This window comes from Coregonus clupeaformis, chromosome 13, assembly GCF_020615455.1.
Source record: "Coregonus clupeaformis isolate EN_2021a chromosome 13, ASM2061545v1, whole genome shotgun sequence".
Classification (NCBI taxonomy): Eukaryota; Metazoa; Chordata; class Actinopteri; order Salmoniformes; family Salmonidae; genus Coregonus; species Coregonus clupeaformis.
Genome location: NC_059204.1, coordinates 53,842,900 through 53,861,838, shown reverse-complemented (window position 1 = coordinate 53,861,838; position 18,939 = coordinate 53,842,900). Strand labels below are relative to the sequence as shown.

Genomic DNA, 18,939 nt, shown 5'->3' with positions numbered 1-18,939 from the left:
ACGGAATCTAAAACAAAAATCCAGAAAATCACATTGTATTTTTTAAAAGTAATTAATTTGCATTTTATTGCATGACATAAGTATTTGATCACCTACCAACCAGTAAGAATTCCGGCTCTCACAGACCTGTTAGTTTTTCTTTAAGAAGCCCTCCTGTTCTCCACTCATTACCTGTATTAACTGCACCTGTTTGAACTCTTTACCTGTATAAAAGACACCTGTCCACACACTCAATCAAACAGACTCCAACCTCTCCACAATGGCCAAGACCAGAGAGCTGTGTAGGGACATCAGGGATAAGATTGTAGACCTGCACAAGGCTGGGATGGGCTACAGGACAATAGGCAAGCAGCTTGGAGAAGGCAACAACTGTTGGCGCAATTATTAGAAAATGGAAGAAGTTCAAGATGACGGTCAATCACCCTCGGTCTGGGGCTCCATGCAAGATCTCACCTCGTGGGGCATCAATGATCATGAGGAAGGTGAGGGATCAGCCCAGAACTACACGGCAGGACCTGGTCAATGACCTGAAGAGAGCTGGGACCACAGTCTCAAAGAAAACCATTAATTACACATTACGCCATCATGGATTAAAATCCTGCAGCGCACGCAAGGTCCCCCTGCTCAAGCCAGCGCATGTCCAGGCCCGTCTGAAGTTTGCCAATGACCATCTGGATGATCCAGAGGAGGAATGGGAAAAGGTAATGTGGTCTGATGAGACAAAAATAGAGCTTTTTGGTCTAAACTCCACTCGCCGTGTTTGGAGGAAGAAGAAGGATGAGTACAACCCCAAGAACACCATCCCAACCGTGAAGCATGGAGGTGGAAACATCATTCTTTGGGGATGCTTTTCTGCAAAGGGGACAGGACGACTGCACCGTATTGAGGGGAGGATGGAGGGGACATGTATCGCGAGATCTTGGCCAACAACCTCCTTCCCTCAGTAAGAGCATTGAAGATGGGTCGTGGCTGGGTCTTCCAGTATAACAACGACCCGAAACACACAGCCAGGGCAACTAAGGAGTGGCTCTGTAAGAAGCATCTCAAGGTCCTGGAGTGGCCTAGCCAGTCTCCAGACCTGAACCCAATAGAAAATCTTTGGAGGGAGCTGAAAGTCCGTATTGCCCAGCGACAGCCACGAAACCTGAAGGATCTGGAGAAGGTCTGTATGGAGGAGTGGGCCAAAATCCCTGCTGCAGTGTGTGCAAACCTGGTCAAGACCTACAGGAAATGTATGATCTCTGTAATTGCAAACAAAGGTTTCTGTACCAAATATTAAGTTCTGCTTTTCTGATGTATCAAATACTTATGTCATGCAATAAAATGCAAATTAATTACTTTAAAATCCTACAATGTGATTTTCTGGATTTGTGTTTTAGATTCCGTCTCTCACAGTTGAAGTGTACCTATGATACAAATTACAGACCTCTACATGCTTTGTAAGTAGGAAAACCTGCAAAATCGACAGTGTATCAAATAGTTGTTCTCCCCACTGTATCTACCTCAATTACCTCATACCCCTGCACATCGACTCGGTATTGGTACCCCGTGTATATAGCCAAGTTATCGTTACTCACTGTGTATTTATTCCTTGTGTTATTATTTTTCTAGTATTTTTCTGTTTTTCTCTATCATTATTGGGAAGGGTCCATAATTAAGCATTTCACTGTTAGTCTACACCTGTTTACGAAGCATGTGACAAATGACATTAGATTTTTTGAGCCACTGGTTTAATGTACCTCCAGAACCAGCACCAGGTCCATAACCAGCACCACTACCAGGTAAACCTCCTCCGGGTCTGTATCCACCACCAGGCACTCCACCAGCACCAAGCCCAGCTGCAGGCCCTGCTCCCTGGCCAAGTCCAGTCCCAGCAACCCCTCCTGGTCCATAACCACCACTGGTTCCACCGCCAGGTCCATATCCAGAACCAGGAACATAACCACCAGGGACTCCTCCACCACCACCACCAATCCCAGATCCGGGCACTCCTCCCTGGCCTAGTCCAGTCCCTGCTCCCCCTCCTGGTACTCCTCCCAGGCCGGCTGCCTGTCCACCTCCTGGGGTCCCAAGGGCACCACTTAGCATACCTGTCAGTGGAGGATTTTATTGATTTTCATTTTACATTTACATTTTAGTCATTTAGCAGACGCTCTTATCCAGTGCGACTTACAGTTAGTGAGTGCATACATTTTTCATACATTTTCCTCTCTATTAAAGTACTATACCAGCTGGTTCTGTATGCATACAAACATTTTTTTCAAAACGCAACTTTCAACTTTCCAAAATACAAGGATATTGGATGTACTCACCATATTTACGAGCTTTGGCGTTTGCATCATATCCTGTAATAGAGCACATTTATGAATGAAATATACATCCTGTTTTCTCTTTTACAGTGCATTCTTGTCACTGAACATGGAATACAAAGGGATGCAAAGTCTTCAATGAATACTGAATCACTTATAGCTGTACCTCCAGCTCCAGTTCCACCTGGTTCATAGCCGGCCCCACCTGGTCCAACTCCTCCACTTGGTCCATAGCCGGCTCCACCTGGTCCATAGCCGGCTCCACCAGGTCCTTCCCTAGCACCACCTGGTCCAACCCCTCCACCTGTTCCATAGCCACCAGGTCCTGTCCCAGCTCCACCTGGTCCATAGCCACCAGGTCCTGCCCCAAATCCACCTGGTCCATAGCCACCAGGTCCTTCCCCAGCTCCACCTGGTCCAACTCCACCTCCAGGTCCGAAGCCACCGCCAGGCCTGTAACCGCCTCCTGGTTCCCCTCCAGCCCCTCCAGGCAGTCTTCCGGATCCAATCCCAGATGCAGGCACTCCTCCCTGGCCGAGCCCAGCACCAGCTCCCCCTGATGGACCTCCTCCTCCTAGACCACCACCAGCTCCAGTGCCTGCACCACCCTGACCTGGAGAATGGGAGGCAATGGTCTTGTATGAAGAGTGCTTCCACCTCAACAATTAGAGGACCAGAGATGGGGAGTAGTGAACTACATGTAGTTCAACTAGTAATTTCATTACATTTTGCTGTAGCTTTGTGATAGTTAACTAAATTCAAATCTTGGTAGTGTTTTCAGTAGTTAATGACTTTTTTGCCATGCAGTGGTGTAACTAACTACTGGAACTACACACTATTATTAAAAATATATATATACACCACCGGTCAAAAATGTTAGAACACCAACTCATTCAACGGTTTTTCTTTATTTTTACTATTTTCTACATTGTAGAATAATAGTGAAGACATCAAAACTATGAAATAACACATATGGAATCATGTAGTAACCAAAACAGTGTGAAACAAATCAAAACATTTTATATTTGAGATTCTTCAAATAGCCACCCTTTGCCTTGATGACAGCTTTGCACACTCTTGGCATTCTCTTAACCAGCTTCATGAGGTAGTCACCTGGAATGCATTTCAATTAAAGTCTTAAAAGTTAAAATGTGGAATTTCTATCATTCTTAATGCGATTCAGTCAATCATTTGTGTTGTGACAAGGTAGGGGGGTATACAGAAGAAAGACCAAGTCCATATTATGGCAAGAACAGCTGAAATAAGCAAAGGGAAACGACAGTCCATCATTACTTTAAGACATGAAGGTCAGTCAATACGGAACATTTCAAGAACTTTGAAAGTTTCTTCAAGTGCAGTCGCAAAAACCATCAAGAGCTATGGTGAAACTGGCTCTCATGAGGACCACCACAAGAATGGTAGACCCAGAGTTACCTCTGCTGCAGAGGATAAGTCCATTAGAGTTACCAGCCTCAGAAATTGCAGCCCAAATAAATACTTCACAGAGTTCAAATAACAGACACATCTCAACATCAACTGTTCAGAGGAGACTGTGTGAATCAGGCCTTCATGGTCGAATTGCTGCAAAGAAACCACTACTAAAGGACACCAATAATAAGAAGAGACTTGCTTGGACAAAGAAACACGAGCAATGGACAATAGACCGGTGGAAATGTGACCTTTGGTCTGGAGTCCAAATTTGAGATTTTTGGTTCAAACAGCTATGTCTTTGTGAGACGCGGTTCGGGTGAACGGATGATCTCCGCATGTGTAGTTCTTAACCAGCATGGCTACCACAGCATTCTGCAGCGATACGCCATCCAATCTGGTATGGGCTTAGTGGGACTATCATTTATTTTTCAACAGGACAATGACCCAACACACCTCCAGGCTGTGTAAGGGCTATTTTACCAAGAAGGAGAGTGATAGAGTGCTGCATCAGATGACATGGCCTCCACAGCCCCCAACCACAACCAAATTGATGGTTTGGGATGAGTCGGACCGCAGAGTGAAGGAAAAGCAGCCAACAAGTGCTCAGCATATATCGGAACTCCTTCAAGACTGTTGGAAAAGCATTCCAGGTGAAGCTGGAACCAAAGTCTTTGGTTACTACATGATTCCATGTGTTATTTCATAGTTTTGATGTCTTCACTATTATTCTACCATGTAGAAAATAGTAAAAATAAAGAAAAACCCTTTAATGAGTAGGTGTTCTAAAACTTTTGACCGGTAGTGTACAGTGCCTTGCAAAATAATTCATCCCCCTTGGCGTTTTTCCTATTTTTTTGCATTACAACCTGTAATTTAAATCGATTTCTATTTGAATTTCATGTAATGTGCATACACAAAATAGTCCAAATTGGTGAAGTGAAATTAAAAAAATTACTTGTTTCAACAAATTCTACAAAATAAATAACGGAAAAGTGGTGCGTGCAAATGTATTCACCCCCATTGCTATGAAGCCCCTAAATACGATCTGGTGCAACCAATTACCTTCAGAGTTCACATAATTAGTTAAATAAAGTCCACCTGTGTGCAATCTACAGTCGTGGTCAAATGTTTTGAGAAAGACACAAGTATTGGTCTTCACAAAGTTTGTTGCTTCAGTGTTTTTAGATATTTTTGTCAGATGTTACTATGGTATACTGAAGTATAATTACAAGCATTCCGTAAGTATCAAAGGCTTTTATTGACAATTACGTTAAGTTTATGCAAAGAGTAAATATTTGCAGTGTTGACCATTCTTTTTCAAGACCTCTGCAATCCTCCCTGGTATGCTGTCAATTAACTTCTGGGCCACATCCTGACTGAGGCAGCCCATTCTTGCATAATCAATGCTTGGAGTTTGTCAGAATTTGTGGGTTTTTGTTTGTCCACCCGCCTCTTGAGGATTGACCACAAGTTCTCAATGGGATTAAGGTCTGGGGAGTTTCCTGGCCATGGACCCAAAATGTCAATGTTTTGTTCACCAAGCCACTTAGTTATCACTTTTGCCTTATGGCAAGGTACTCCATCATGCTGGAAAAGGCATTGTTCGTCACAAAACTGTTCTTGGATGGTTGGGAGAAGTTTCTCTCGGAGGATGTGTTGGTACCATTCTTTATTCATGGCTGTGTTCTTAGGCAAAATTGTGAATGAGCCCACTCACTTGGCTGAGAAGCAACCCCACACAGGAATGGTCTCAGGATGCTTTACTGTTGGCATGACACAGGACTGATGGTAGCGCTCACCTTGTCTTCTCTGGACAAGCTTTTTTCCGGATGCCCCAAACAATCGGAAAGGGGATTCATCAGAGAAAATGACTTTACCCCAGTCCTCAGCAGTCCAATCCCTGTACCTTTTGCAGAATATCAGTCTGTCCCTGATGTTTTTCCTGGAGATAAGTGGCTTCCTCGCTGCCCTTCTTGACACCAGGCCATCCTCCAAAAGTCTTCGCCTCACTGTGCGTGCACACCTGCCTGCTGCCATTCCTGAGCAAGCTCTGCACTGGTGGTGCCCCGATCCCGCAGCTGAATCAACTTTAGGAGACGGTCCTGGCGCTTGCTGGACTTTCTTGGGCGCCCTGAAGCCTTCTTCACAACAATTGAACCTCTCTCCTTGAAGTTCTTAATGATCCGATAAATGGTTGATTTAGGTGCAATCTTACTAGCAGCAATATCCTTGCCTGTGAAGCCCTTTTTGTGCAAAGCAATGATGACAGCACATGTTTCCTTGCAGGTAAACATGGTTAACAGAGGAAGAACAATGATTTCAAGCACCAGCCTCCTTTTAAAGCTTCCAGTCTGTTATTCTAACTCAATCAGCATGACAGAGTGATCTCCAGCCTTGTCCTCGTCAACACTCTCACCTGTGTTAACGAGAGAATCACTGACATGATGTCAGCTCGTCCTTTTGTGGCAGGGCTGAAATGCAGTGGAAATGTTTTTTTGGGGATTAAGTTCATTTTCATGGCAAAGAGGGACTTTGCAATTAATTGCATTTCATCTGATCACTCTTCATAACATTCTGGAGTATATGTAAATTGCCATTATAAAAACTGAGGCAGCAGACTTTGTGAAAATTAATATTTGTGTCATTCTCAAAACTTTTGCCCATGACTGTAAGTGTCACATGATATGTCACATGATCTCAGTATATATACACCTGTTCTGAAAGGCCCCAGAGTCTGCAACACCACTAAGCAAGGGGCACCAGCAAGCAAGCGGCACCATGAAGACCAAGGAGCTCTCCAAACAGGTCAGGGACAAAGTTGTGGAGAAGTACAGATCAGGGTTGGGTTATAAAAAAATATCAGAAACTTTGAACATCCCATGGAGCACCATTAAATCCATTATTTAAAAATGGAAAGAATATGGCACCACAACAAACCTGCCAAGAGAGGGCAGCCCATCAAAACTCACGGACCAGGCAAGGAGTGCATTAATCAGAGAGGCAACAAAGAGACCAAGATAACCCTGATGTAGCTGCAAAGCTCCACAGAGGAGATTGGAGTATCTGTCCATAGGACCACTTTAAGCCGTACACTCCACAGAGCTTGGCTTTACGGAAGAGTGGCCAGAAAAAAGCCATTGCTTAAAGAAAAGAATAAGCAAACACGTTTGGTGTTCGCCAAAAGCCATGTGGGAAACTCCCCAAACATATGGAAGAAGGTACTCTGGTCAGAAGGTACTCTGGTCAAGGAAAACGCTATGTCTGGCGCCAACCCAACACCTCTCATCACCCCAAGAACACCATCCCCACAGTGAAGCATGGTGGTAGCAGCATCATGCTCTGTGGATGTTTTTCCATCGGCAGGGACTGGGAAACTGGTCAGAATTGAAGGAATGATGGATGGCGCTAAATACAGGGAAATTCTTGAGTGAAACCTGTTTCAGTCTTCCAGAGATTTGAGACTGGGACGGAGGTTCACCTTCCAGCAGGACAATGACCCTAAGCATAGTGCTAAAGCAACACTTGAGTGGTTTAGGGGGAAACATTTAAATGTCTTGGAATGGCCTAGTCAAATCCCAGACCTCAATCCAATTGAGAATATGTGGTATGACTTAAAGAGTGCTGTACACCAGCAGAACCCATCCAACTTGAAGGAGCTGGAGCAGTTTTGCCTTGAATAATGGGCAAAAATCCCAGTGGTTAGATGTGCCAAGCTTGTAGAGATATACCCCAAGAGACTTGCAGCTGTATTTGCTGCAAAAGGTGGCTCTGCAAAGTATTGACTTTGGGGGGGGGGGGTGCACGCTCAAGTTATATAGTTATGCACGCTCAAGTTCTGTTTTTTTGTCTTATTTCTTGTTTGTTTCACAAAAAAAAATATTTTGCGTCTTCAAAGTGGTAGGCATGTTGTGTAAATCCAATGATACAAACCCCCCCAAAATCCATTTTAATTCCAGGTTGTAAGGCAACAAAATAGGAAAAATGCCAGGGGGGGTGAATACTTTCGCAAGCCACTGTATATATGGGTATTTTTTGTCATCAGACCTGCCTAATTCTCACTTGAAACATAATTTGTGTTTAATAGGCTAATTTACACATTCTGTTAACTTCTGACTCCAGAGTGAACTATTCTTGTAATTTGTTGATTTAGATATGATCATTTTTTCCCCAAAGTAGTTTGGATGTAGTGAACTACTTTTCCAAAGTAACTTTAGTTAAGTAAACTAAATGTTTCTTAAGGGTAGCTATAGTGTAGCTTAATGTCTTCCAGTGTGAAGTAATTGGTTTCTTGTTAAACTATATTTTCAGAGTAGCTTCCCCAAAACTGAATAGGACACAGACAGATACCTTAAATAATCATAGTTATGTGCTCTTGGTATTGAAGCAACCTCTCACCATATTTGGCTGCCTTAGATCCAGCTCCTGTAAAATAGAGCGATGCAAGAAACTAAAATTAGCATTGGCATCAGATGAAATACCTTAGCCTAAATAAGAATATTTAAGTTAACTCCTTTTGGATTTCAAACGCCAAACGCGTAGCCATGCAGAGTGTAGGACGGGAGGTAGCCAGAGGGAGGGACCTGGTGGGGGGTAGGAGGGAGTGTACGCACATCTAGCACATTCTACACGTGCATGATATGTAAGATATCATGTGGAAAGAAAGGAGAATGCCCCCACACACTGCTTAGATGCTCCCAGAGCTTTGTTGAGGACAGAGTTTGATCAGATTCAATGTTTAAACCAATATGGTCGTAACATTGCAATATCAAAACAGCTAGGAGTATTTAAAAACTTTGCAGCAAGTATTCTCCTTTCTTTTCCTTTATGTCTCTAACTCACCTCCGGGGTAGGCACCTCCTACACCTAGGCCAGCCACTGGGTACCGCCCTCCACCTGGGTAACCATGGCCCCCTGCCCCAGGTACGCCACCAGGAACTCCACCTGCTCCGGCTCCGCCCCCATAACCAGGTACGCCTCCTGCTCTGGCTCCGCCTCCAAATCCAGGTATGCCTCCTGCTCCACCTCCGTAACCAGGTACACCACCAGCTCCAACTCCATAACCAGGGACCCCATCTGCTCCAGGTACACCACCAGGTACTCCTCCTGCTCCGGCCACGCCCACTTGACGAAGTACACCTCCAGCTCCAGCTCCACCTGGCCAGGGACAGACAGTTCTCATCTCTGACTCCAAACCACACTGAACCCCCAAACACCTGAGTCCCCCCACATCACAAGCACCTGAGCCTCCCCACACCACAAACACCTGAATCCCCCCAGACCACAAACACCTGAGTCCCCCCAGACCACAAATACCTGAGTCTCCCCACACGACAAACACCTGAGTGCCCCCAGACCACAAACACCTGAGTTTCCCTATACCACAAGCACGTGAGTCTCCCCACACCACAAACAACTGAATCAGTCAATACCTGGATAATAAAACCTGCTATGTCAACAAACCTACCATCTTCCTAAGGACTAGTTTATATAGTCTTACCGTAAACCTAACACCTACCACCTTCCTAAAGGATGAATTATTAATTCAGTCTTACCGTATTTAGCAGCAAGCTTGGCCTGGGAATTAGCTGATTTGCCCCCAGCCCCTTAAAATGGAAGAGAAGAAGAGGAGAAAGAGGAGGAAGGAAATAAGCAAAGAGAGAGAAATAGCAGGATAATAGATATGGATTGTGGATTGTTGTTCTGGTTTTCTAGTCCCAACCTGGTCTCAGAGCATTTCGTATTATTCTGTACGTAAATCCGGGACACACCATTTATACTGAACAAAATGTTTCATGAGCTGAAATAAAATATCTCAGAAATGTTCCATTCGCACAAAAAGCATATTTCTCTCAAATTTTGTGCCCAAATGTGTTTACATCCCTGTTAGTGAGCATTTCTCCTTTGACAAGATATAATCCATCCATAATCCATCCATATCAAGGAGCTGAGTCAACTTGATGTATGTAAACTTCTGACCCACTGGAATTGTGATACAGTGAATTATAAGTGAAATAATCTGTCTGTAAACAATTGTTGGAATAATTACTTGTGTCATGCAAAGTAGATGTCCTAACCGACTTGCCAAAACTATAGTTTGTTAACAAGAAATTTGTGGAGTGGTTGAAAAACGAGTTTTAATGACTCCAACCTTAGTGTATGTAAACTTCTGACTTCAACTGTATATGTTCCGAATTTGCTAAACTTATGATATGTTACGAATTCTAGCTAGGTGGCTAGGTGGCTAACGTTAGCTATCTGGGTAATATTAACTAGGCTAGGGGTTAGGGTTAGAGGTTAGGGTAAAGTTTAGGAGTTAGGTTAAAGGGTTAAGGTTAGGGTTAGGGGAAGGGTTAGCTAAAAGGGTTCAAGTTAGGGGTAGGGGAAGGGTTACCTAACATGCTAAATAGTTTAAAAGTTGCTAATTAGCTAAAATGCCAAATTTGTCCATGATGAACTCGCAACTTTTGGGTTGCTAGACGTTCACTTTATACGCCCACCCATCCACTCCGACCAACCAACCTACTGTCTCATGTAACCATACCAAACGTAACATATCATACTAATTTGAGGGTCCCGGATATATGTTTACTATGTTACGTCTAGTCTATGAGACCAGGCTGAGTGTCCAGTACCTCCAGATTTAGGTGATATGAGGGGATATCCACGGAACACTCCATTTAAACTGCCTCTGCCACCTGAGGAGAAAAATATACATTATGTACAATGTATTTAATGTATATTAATGTACAGGTAACTGCCAAAATAAACGAAACACCAACATAAAGTGTCTTAATAGGGCGTTGGGCCAGAACAGCTTCAATACATCTTGGCATAGATTCTACAAGTGTCTGGAACTCTATTGGAGAGATGGGACCATTCTTTCACGAGAAATTTCATAATTTGGTGTTTTGTTGATGGTGGTTGAAAACGCTATGTCAGGTGCCGCTCCAGAATCTTCCATAAGTGTTCTATTGGATTGAGATCTGGTGACTGAGACACACACACACACACACTATGCTCTTATGCTCCTTTGAGACCCCTCTTTCAAAGTCACTGAGATCTCTTCTTCTAGCCATGGTAGACAAAATAATGGGCAACTGGGAATTTTTATACATGACCTTACGCATGATGGGATGTTAATTGCTTAATTAACTCAGGAATCACACCTGTGTGGAAGCACCTGCTTTCAATATACTTTGTGCCCCTCATTTACTCAAGTGTTTCCTTTGTTTTGGCAGTTACCTGTATATTAATGCACATCATACACAAGGTGAGTGTTTATACAGAGTACAAACAGTGAGCTCCAAAAGTATTGGGACAGTGACACATTTTTTGTTGTTTTGGCTCTATACTCCAGCACTTTGGATTTGAAATTATACAAGGACTATGAGGTTCAAGTGCACACTGTCTGAGGGTATTGTCATCCATATTGGGTGAACCGTTTAGAAATTACAGCACTTTTTGTACATAGTCCCTACATTTTAGGGGACCAAAGGTATTGGCACAAATTCACGTATATGTGTATTAATGTAGTACAACTTTAAGTATTTGGTCCCATATTCATAGCACGCAATGACTACATCAAGTTTGTGACTTTACACATTTGTTGGATGCATTTGATGTTTGCTTTGGCTGTGTTTCTGATGATTTTGTGCCTAATACAAACAATAAATAATGTATAGTGAGAAAGTTAGACACACAAATATCATACCCCCAAGACATGCTAACCTCTCACCATTACAATAACAGGGGAGGTTAACATATTTTTTGGGGGGTGGGGTATGATATTGTGCATCTGTAACTTTCTCACTCATCATTCACGATTCATTCAGGATTATCCGTAATCATGGTAGCGTGCACATTAATGTAGAAGTGTTTAGAAACATATTATATTCTTATTACAATAAAAGTGACTCCAAAATGACACAACACATTATTTACCATGAATTTCTATAGGGCACAAAACAATCTGAAACAACCAGAACAAACAGCAAATGCTTAACTTTTTACTACTTTAATAGACATATACAGCGCATTCGGAAAGTATTCAGACCATTGACTTTTTCCATATTTTGTAACGTTACAGCCCCCTCATCAATCTACACACAATACCCCATAATGACAAAGCAAAAACAGGTTTTTAGGAATGTTTGCAACAAAAATAAACTGAAATAGTCACATTTACCTAAGTATTCAGACCCTTTACTCAGTACTTTGTTGAAGCACCTATGGCAGCGATTACAGCCTCAAGTCTTCTTGGGTATGACGCTACAAGCTTGGCACACCTGTATTTGGGGAGTTTGTCCCATTCTTCTCTGCAGATCCTCTCAAGCTCTGTCAGGTTGGATGGGGAGCGTCGCTACACAGCCATTTTCCGGTCCTCCAGAGATGTTTGATTGGGTTCAAGTCTGGAATCTTGCCACTCAAGCACATTCAAAGTCCCGAAGCCACTCCTGCATTGTCTTGGCTGTGTGCTTAGGGTCGTTGTCCTGTTGGAAGGTAAACCTTTGTCCCAGTCTGAGGTCCTTAGCAGGTTTTCATCAAGTACTCTGTACTTTGCTCCGTTCATCTTTCCCTTGATCCTAACTAGTCTCCCAGTCCCTGCTGCTGAAAAACATCCCCACAGCATGATGCTGCCACCACCATTCTTTACCGTAGGGATGGTGCCAGGTTTCCTCCAGATGTGACACTTGGCATTCAGGCCAAAGAGTTCAATCTTGGTTTCATCAGACCAGAGAATCTTGTTTCTCATGGTCTGAGAGTCCTTTAGGTGCCTTTTGGCAAACTCCAAGCAGGCTGTAATGTGCCTTTTACTACCATAAAGGCCTGATTGGTGGAGTGCTGCAGAGATGGCTGTTCTTCTCCACAGAGGAACTCTGGAGCTCTGTCAGAGTGACCATCTGGTTCTTGGTCACCTCCCTGACCAAGGCCCTTCCTCCCCGATTGCTCAGTTTGGCAGGGCGGCCAACTCTAGGAAGAGTCTTGGTGGTCCCAAACTTCTTCCATTTAAGAATGATGGAGGCCACTGTGATCTTGGGGACCTTCAATGCTGCAGAAATGTTTTGGTACCCTTCCCCAGATCTGTGCTTCGACACAATCCTGTCTCGGAGCTCTACGGACAATTCCATTGACCTCATGGCTTGGTTTTTGCTCTGACATGCACTGTCAACTGTGGGACCTTATATATACAGGTGTGTGCCTTTCCAAATCATGTCCAATCAATTGAATTTACCACAGGTGGACTCCAATGAAGTTGTAGAAACATCTCAAGGATGATCAGTGGAAACAGGATGCACCTGAGCTCAATTTCAAGTCTCATAGCAAATGGTCTGAATACTTATGTAAATAATGTATTTCTGTTTTTGATTGTTTGTCTGTTTTCACTTTGTCATTAATGGGTATTGTGTGTAGATTGATGAGGAACATTTATTTAATCCATTTTAGAATAAGGCTGTAACATAACAAAATGTGGAAAAAGTCAAGGGGTCTGAATACTTTCCGAATGCACTGTAAGTGAATAATTTTGGTCCTCTAAAATGTGGGGGACTTTGTACATAAGGTGCTGTAATTTCTAAACGGTTCACCCGATATGGATGAAAATACCCTCAAATTAAAGCTGACAGTCTGCCCTTTAACCTCATATCATTTCAATTGCTGGAGTACAGAGCCAAAACAACAACAAAATTGTCACTCTCAATACCTTTGGAGCTCACTGTATATTCAAGTCTTATAAAATAAATTATAACACTGTTGTCTCTTTCTGTTTGATAAACCCTTACCTCCAGCTCCAGTGCCAGCTCCAACTCCACCCTGGCCCAGCACACCTGCCCCTGTAGGGAAGATGAGACCAAGGTCAACAGTTAGGGGTGCAAAGTTAGGTTAGGGGTCGAAGGTCAGTATTTCAACAGGTGGATGACAGACTCACCTGTCTGGAGAGCAAGTCCGGATCCAGTGGCAACACCTGGTAGAACCCCACGCCCTCCGAAACCTAAACACAATAATGGAGGAGAAATGAGTGAGCAGCAAAGCAAAGTTTTGCAAAAGCAGACATGTAACGTATTGTCTCATCTCAGCTCATCTCACAACATATCAACCAAAACAGAACATCTTGGCAGACATACCTTGACTAGGTACGATTCCACCTTGATAGAGTCCAGGTACTCCAACACCTGTGTTGATAAAGTAAGGAATATGACTAAACAAAACTGCATCTGTATATAGAAAGAAAACTACAACCTTTACATCTGTACTGCAGTAAGATATGGGGTAGGCCTCTGGGATTTGTAGTTTACCTGGCACTTGTTTCTTGGCCTTCCAACCGCTTTTCTCTCTTGCTCCACCCCCAGGGACTCCAGTCTGTGGAAGTACTGGTGCTGCAACAATATACATAATTCATCTTAATGAGGTGCATTGTACTGCATATCTTCTCCCTTCATTTCCCACTCGGTCTAATTTATATACTTTGCACAATGAAATAGTGTTCAGCCTCACTCTGTTTTTGTTTGCATGTTCTCTGTGGATGTCATAGCACGATTATAACACTGTTGTCGCTCTCTGTTTTATAAACCCTTACTAACCTCCAGCTGGCACAGCTGCGCCACCAGGCCCAAAACCACCAGGGCCAACTCCACCTGCACCACCAGGCCCAGTTCCTGCACCACCAGGCCCAGTTCCTGCACCACTAGGCCCAGTTCCTGCGCCACCAGGACCATATCCACCTGCGCCACCAGGCCCCGTTCCTGTGCCACCAGGACCATATCCACCTGCGCCACCAGGCCCAGTTCCTGCACCACCAGTCACAGTTCCTGCGCCACCAGGCCCATATCCACCTGCGCCACCAGGCCCAGTTCCTGCGCCACCAGGCCCATATCCACCTGCGCCACCAGGCCCAGTTCCTGCGCCACCAGTCACAGTTCCTGCGCCACCAGGCCCATATCCACCAGCACCACCAGGCCCATATCCATCTCCTCCTAGTGTACTTCCTGCTCCTAATGCAGATGAAAAAGGGTGAGAGAAATGCACAGAATAATCAGGTGATAGCCAGGTGGCCATACAGAGCTGACCAAACTCTGTATACCTATGACATACGGCTCTGGTCATTCCACCCCTACCCCTATCCTCCCAGAGCCTATACCTGTTTTGGGAGGTTTCTGGCCTGCCCCCGCCCCTCCAGCTCCAGCTCCAGGGTATAGACCACCAGCAGCACCACTGTAGCCTCCTCCAGGTCTGTATCCATCTCCTTGGCCTGCTCCAAGACCTCCAGCCCCCTGACCTGAACCTCTGGATCCCAGTCCCCCAGCTCCGAGGCCTCCATACCCTGATGGGAACACAGTAGAGACATGATGTTTTGATGTGTTACATGAATCCAACACATGATGGGATCATTGCATTGTGGCCCCACCCTGCTCCAAGGCCTCCATACCCTAATGGGAACACAGGAGGAATGATGATGTTATGTTTTACATGAATCCAACACATGGCATCAGTGCATTGTGGGCACATTTTTCTGATGTTAATGTAAAAGACATTTAAAATAAAAATCCAGAATAGAACACTGAGAATAATGTTCTAAAAACCCCCTGGGTAGATAAGGGTTTAGGACTTGAATGAAATCCAAGCCCGGCTCCATCGCAAACTGTCAAAAACAAATAAACAAAACAAAAAAATCCAGAAAAACGCATGTCAAAAATGTTATAAATTGATTTGCATTTTAATGAAGTAAATAAGTATTGGTGGCAAAACCCTTGTTGGCAATCACAGAGGTCAGACATTTCTTGTAGTTGGCCACCAGGTTTGCACACATCTCAGGAGGGATTTTGTCCCGCTCCTCTTTGCAGATCTTCTCCAAGTCATTAAGGTTTCGAGGCTGACGTTTGGCAACTCGAACCTTCAGCTCCCTCCAAAGATTTTCTATGGGATTAAGGTCTGGAGACTGGCTAGGCCCCTCCAGGACCTTAATGTGCTTCTTCTTGAGCCACTCCTTTGTTGCCTTGGCCGTGTGTTTTGGGTCATTGTCATGCTGGAATACCCATTCACGACCCATTTTCAATGCCCTGGCTGAGGGAAGGAGGTTCTCAACCAAGATTTGACGGTACATGTCTCCATCCATCGTCCCTTTGATGCGGTGAAGTTGTCCTGTCCCCTTAGCAGAAAAACACCCCCAAAGCATAATGTTTCCACCTCCATGTTTGACGGTGTGGATGGTGTTCTTGGGGTCATAGGCAGCATTCCTCCTCCTCCAAACACGGCGAGTTGAGTTGATGCCAAAGTGCTCGATTTTGGTCTCATCTGACCACAACACTTTCACCCAGTTCTCCTCTGAATCATTCAAATGTTCATTGGCAAACTTCAGACGGGCCTGTATATGTGCTTTCTTGAGCAGGGGGACCTTGCGGGTGCTGCATGATTTCAGTCCTTCACGGCGTAGTGTGTTACCAATTGTTTTCTTGGTGACTATGGTCCCAGCTGCCTTGAGATCATTGACAAGATCCTCCCGTGTAGTTCTGGGCTGATTCCTCACCGTTCTCATGATCATTGCAACTCCACGAGGTGAGATCTTGCATTGAGCCCCAGGCCAAGGGAGATTGACAGTTATTTTGTGTTTCTTCCATTTGCGAATAATCGCACCCACTGTTGTCACCTTCTCACCAAGCTGCTTGGCGATAGTCTTGTAGCCCATTCCAGCCTTGTGTAGGTCTACAATCTTGTCCCTGACATCCTTGGAGAGCTCTTTGGTTTTGGCCATGGTGGAGAGTTTGGAATCTGATTGATTGATGGCTTCTGTGGGCAGGTGTCTTTTAAACAGGTAACAAGCTGAGATTAGGAGCACTCCCTTTAAGAGTGTGCTCCTAATCTCAGCTCGTTACCTGTATAAAAGACACCTGGGAGCCAGAAATCTTTCTGATTGAGAGGGGGTCAAATACTTATTTCCCTTATTAAAATGCAAATCAATTTATAACATTTTTGACATGCGTTTTTCTGGATTTTTTGGTTGCTATTCTGTCTCTCACTGTTCAAATAAACCATTAAAATTATAGACTGATCATTTCTTTGTCAGTGGGCAAACGTACAAAATCAGCAGGGGATCAAATACTTTTTTCCCTCACTGTACTGTAGCTGTAATTTCATGGTTTAACAGGTTTCCCTCCAGCTCCTGCGTAGAAATAACAGATTTGAAGGCATTTTAGTGTGATGCTAGCATAGAGATCCTATTAAATTACTAGAGGGGCTATGTCATAAACCCTCAAAGTTCCATAATGGGGCGAAAATGGTAGCCATCTTGGTCAGGGAGAAATCCAAACCCAGTCAAATTAGAATGAATGGCAGTAGAGGCATCGGTGATACATTTTCCTGCTTAATTAAGGCGTGTGATGTATCAGAAATTGTGTAATGGAATACAGTCAATTATGAATATAGTTGATATGGCTTTTCTATACATTTTCGGTATAAATACCCTCTAAAATATATGTAAACAGACCATAAATGTCTCAGATTTTGTTTTCTTGGAAAGCTGTGAGTGTTATTATATGATATATGCATGTATATATGTAAATATTATATGATATACACTCACCAGCCAGTTTATTAGGTACACTACCCAGTTCACAAATATGTATTACTCCTACAGACAGTATCTCAGAAACGGCTGCTCTCCTGGGCTTTTCACGCAAGACAGTGTCTAGGGTCTACCGAGAATGGTGAGATAAACAAAAAACATACAGTCAGCGGCAGTCCTGTGGGCAAAAACAGGTTGTTGATGAGAGAGGTCAAAGGAGAATGGCAACGACCACAAACAGACAAATAACGGCGCACAGTGGTGTGTAGAACGGCATGTTGGAACACACAACTCGTCAGTCCATGTCACGGATGGCCTATTGCAGCAGACGACCACACCGGGTTCCACTCCTATCAGCTAAAAACAAGAAGAAGCGGCTCCAGTGGGCACGCCATCACCAACACTGGACAATAGAGGAGTGGAAAAACATTGCCTGGTCCGACGAATCCCAGTTCCTGTTGCGTCATGGTGATGGCAGATTCAGGATTTGGCATAAGCAGCATGAGTTCATGGACCCATCCTGCCTGGTGTCAACGGTACAGGCTGGTGGCGGTGGTGTACTGGTATGGGGAATGTTTTCCTGGTACACCTTAGTGTCCCTTGATACCAATTGAGCAACGATTTAACGCCACAGCGTATCTGAACATTGTTGGTGACCAAACCCAATTGAGCATCTTTGGGATGAGATGGAATGGGCTGTTCGCAGCATGAATGTACCGCTGTCCAATCTACAGCAACTGCGTGATGCCATTGCATCAGCATGTACCAACATCCCTGTGGAACTTTTCCAACACCTTGTAAAATCCATGCCCCGAAGAATTCAGGCTGTTCTGGAGGCAATGGGTGTACCTAATCAACTGGCCATGGAGTGTATACATTGGCTTGCGAAAGTTTCACCCCCCTTGGCATTTTTCCTATTTTGTTGCCTTACAACCTGGAATTAAAATTGATTTTGGGGGGGTTTGTATCATTTGATTTACACAGCATACCTACCACTTTGAAGATGCAAAATATTTTTTCCACTGGTGTACAGCAATCTTTAAGTCATACCACAGATTCTCAATTGGATTGAGGTCTGGGCTTTGACTAGGCCATTCCAAGACATTTAAATGTTTCCCCTTAAACCACTCAAGTGTTGCTTTAGCAGTATGCTTAGGGTCATTGTCCTGCTGGAAGGGGAACCTCCGTCCCAGTCTCAAATCTCTGGAAGACTGAAACAGGTTTCCTTCAAGAATTTCTCTGTATTTAGCGCCATCCATCATTCCTTCAATTCTGACCAGTTTCCCAGTCCCTGCCAATGAAAAACATCCCCACAGCATGATGCTGCCACCACCATGCTTCACTGTGGGGATGGTGTTCTTGGGGTGATGAGAGGTGTTGGGTTTGCGCCAGACATAGTGTTTTCCTTGATGGCCAAAAAGCTCAATTTTAGTCTCATCTGACCAGAGTACCCTCTTCCATATGTTTGGGGAGTCTACCACATGGCTTTTGGCGAACACCAAATGTGTTTGCTTATTTTTTTCTTTAAGCAATGGCTTTTTTCTGGCCACTCTTCCATAAAGCCCAGCTCCGTGGAGTGTATGGCTTAAAGTGGTCCTATGGACAGATACTCCAATCTCCGCTGTGGAGCTTTGCAGCTCCTTC

General features: G+C 44.1%; 1 protein-coding gene across 1 annotated transcript in view; it reads right to left on the bottom strand.

Moving 5' to 3' along the window:
• The window catches only part of LOC121578942 (fibroin heavy chain-like), a 37,304-nt gene that overhangs the window by 4,238 nt on the left and 14,127 nt on the right, over positions 1 to 18,939 (bottom strand). Inside the window, exons 9-21 of the mRNA XM_041893236.2 lie at positions 14,875 to 15,057; positions 14,318 to 14,728; positions 14,033 to 14,113; positions 13,862 to 13,909; positions 13,666 to 13,728; positions 13,520 to 13,570; positions 10,373 to 10,435; positions 9,293 to 9,343; positions 8,580 to 8,894; positions 8,136 to 8,162; positions 2,476 to 2,922; positions 2,313 to 2,345; positions 1,740 to 2,090 (exon numbers count right to left, since the gene is read on the bottom strand). Coding sequence (XP_041749170.2) covers positions 1,740 to 2,090; positions 2,313 to 2,345; positions 2,476 to 2,922; positions 8,136 to 8,162; positions 8,580 to 8,894; positions 9,293 to 9,343; positions 10,373 to 10,435; positions 13,520 to 13,570; positions 13,666 to 13,728; positions 13,862 to 13,909; positions 14,033 to 14,113; positions 14,318 to 14,728; positions 14,875 to 15,057 — 2,124 coding nt within the window. The remainder of the gene's footprint in view (positions 1 to 1,739; positions 2,091 to 2,312; positions 2,346 to 2,475; positions 2,923 to 8,135; positions 8,163 to 8,579; positions 8,895 to 9,292; positions 9,344 to 10,372; positions 10,436 to 13,519; positions 13,571 to 13,665; positions 13,729 to 13,861; positions 13,910 to 14,032; positions 14,114 to 14,317; positions 14,729 to 14,874; positions 15,058 to 18,939) is intronic.